This window comes from Drosophila miranda, chromosome 3, assembly GCF_003369915.1.
Source record: "Drosophila miranda strain MSH22 chromosome 3, D.miranda_PacBio2.1, whole genome shotgun sequence".
Taxonomy (NCBI): Eukaryota; Metazoa; Arthropoda; class Insecta; order Diptera; family Drosophilidae; genus Drosophila; species Drosophila miranda.
In genome coordinates this window covers 21,861,317-21,863,026 of record NC_046676.1, presented here as the reverse complement: position 1 = coordinate 21,863,026, position 1,710 = coordinate 21,861,317, and the positions used below count along the sequence as shown (strand labels likewise).

Genomic DNA, 1,710 nt, shown 5'->3' with positions numbered 1-1,710 from the left:
TAGTATCTGTTCGGTGGGCGGCGCAAGGTCGTTTATTTTTGTTTATAACTTTTTGGAACTGTGCGATCGACTAAATAGAAACCGAAAATATCATTAAATATATTTATAATCGAAGCGTTCAGTACCAAAGATCTGAAATTCTTGTCAGCTCTGAACTTGACATTGAAACAGTCGGGAGGGAGAACCCAGAGGGTGATCTCTCCTCCCGCTAAGAGATAAGATAAGCTCTGCTTTGAGCTCTTCGATCCGCAGATCCGCAGATGGCATCATCTTTCCGTTTTCACTGCTTTTCGTGCTGTTCTTCCTCTGCCCACACAACTGTACACTGTGGGGCACGTGACGTTGCAGCTCTATGGTTTTCAGCTCTGCCTCCGATAAGGAGGAGCTGTCAGCTGAGCCCCGACCCCAGCCCGGAGTTCGGAGAACGAAGACGAAGACCCATACATACTTACATAATTCTCGCTTCATGTGCGTGCCTGTCAGTGCGTGTTTGTGCGTGATTGAGACGAGAATTGTTTTGAAAATATTTACAATGCATTTATTGGAAGCAGTCAAATATTTCACTCTTGTCGGGGTGATGGATCGTACAATATAATTAATATATAGTTAAATAAATACATTTTATATGTAAGTGTGTGTGTTGGTGTGTAGAAGTGTGTGTGTGTTTGTGTGTTGTGTGTGTGTAAAAGGATTATAACTAAATCAAAACACAGCAGACTTGTCCATTGACGCAATCGGTACCAGGTCTCAAGAGCCTCTGGTGGCATCGATCCATGCACATTCCCAGGTGTTCCGCACAGGGCGCTGGTCGGACCGGCACTGCAACGGGCAACGGGATGGTTTGAGGATGGTTGAGGGTGGTTGTAGTACAGAATGAGTGGATTAGTGGCGAGGAATGGACACAGCAAGTAATACCAATTACGGATCGAATTTGTGGTAAAATCAGGTATCTTTATTTGTTTAAATTTGGACTAGACTCGGGTTTGGGTCGAACTGATGGCAGGGTGTTTTTATGGGTGCGGGAGGGGAGTTAAGCAGGTGCATCACAGCGGGGTGGTTGGGCATTTTGTACTCACGTTCGTAGCAGCATTCCACACCATGGTGGACGCTGGTGGGGCACAGTCCCTTGTTGTTGGTTGGCTCCGTACAGTCGCTAGTCTTCACGCACAGTCCTCCAACCAGCACGCACTGGCGGTCATTCGGATACACCCGTACTCCCTGAAGCACTAGAGGAGTAGGAGAATTAGCTCTGGATATTTGGACAGAGGGTATTCCCGGGTCTCACACTTACTGTACACATCTTGATCGTTCACTTCGTTTGTCTCGATGTCCGCCCGTACGGAGCGGAGCATCGTCGCCATCACTAGAGCCACCATCAGGCAGCTAAACAAGCTCTTTCTTATCGACATGATATGTTTTGTTCGATTCTATTCTGTTCTGCTCAATTCTGTGGGTAACACTCTGCGGTTCGAATTGGAACGTATCGGTATCGCGGATAATCTATCTCTACTTCCACTCGTTGGCACTGCTCACGTCGCACTAATCGAAGCTACTTACGCCGCAGAGTCTTTTCAATGAAAAGCACTTGCTCTGAGAGAGAGAGAGAGAGAGAGTGAAAAGCACATACAGTGAGAGAGAAAGAGGGCGAGCGACTGCGAAGCTTTTTGCACAATCATCAGACGCGACGCACGATCACCATAGCAGCAGCAC

The 1,710-nt window shown here is 47.3% G+C and overlaps 1 protein-coding gene across 2 annotated transcripts; it reads right to left on the bottom strand.

The window, feature by feature from the left end:
- Positions 1-569: 569 nt before the first annotated feature.
- LOC108160784 (U-scoloptoxin(19)-Sm1a) lies at positions 570-1,409 on the bottom strand. 2 transcript variants are annotated; one of them, XM_017294988.2, is made up of 3 exons: positions 1,292-1,409; positions 1,077-1,226; positions 570-819 (listed from the first exon to the last, which is right to left on the bottom strand). In XM_017294988.2, exons 1-3 carry the CDS (start codon positions 1,407-1,409, stop codon positions 698-700), a joined length of 390 nt encoding a protein of 129 aa, XP_017150477.1. In that variant the 3' UTR covers positions 570-697. The 2 variants fall into 2 exon arrangements, with proteins under 2 accessions (XP_017150477.1, XP_017150478.1); XM_017294989.2 differs by lacking the exon at positions 570-819 and adding an exon at positions 826-993.
- Between the last annotated feature and the right edge of the window lie 301 nt (positions 1,410-1,710).

Excerpts from the sequence above, each read along its gene's own strand:
- LOC108160784 (XM_017294988.2), bottom strand. The coding sequence starts at position 1,409 with ATGTCGATAAGAAAGAGCTTGTTTAGCTGCCTGATGGTGGCTCTAGTG. Across the intron at positions 1,227-1,291 it reads GAACGATCAAGATGTGTACA|TGCTTCAGGGAGTACGGGTG; the intron begins GTAAGTGTGAGA and ends CTACTCCTCTAG. Across the intron at positions 820-1,076 it reads TGTGGAATGCTGCTACGAAC|TGCCGGTCCGACCAGCGCCC; the intron begins GTGAGTACAAAA and ends TGCCCGTTGCAG.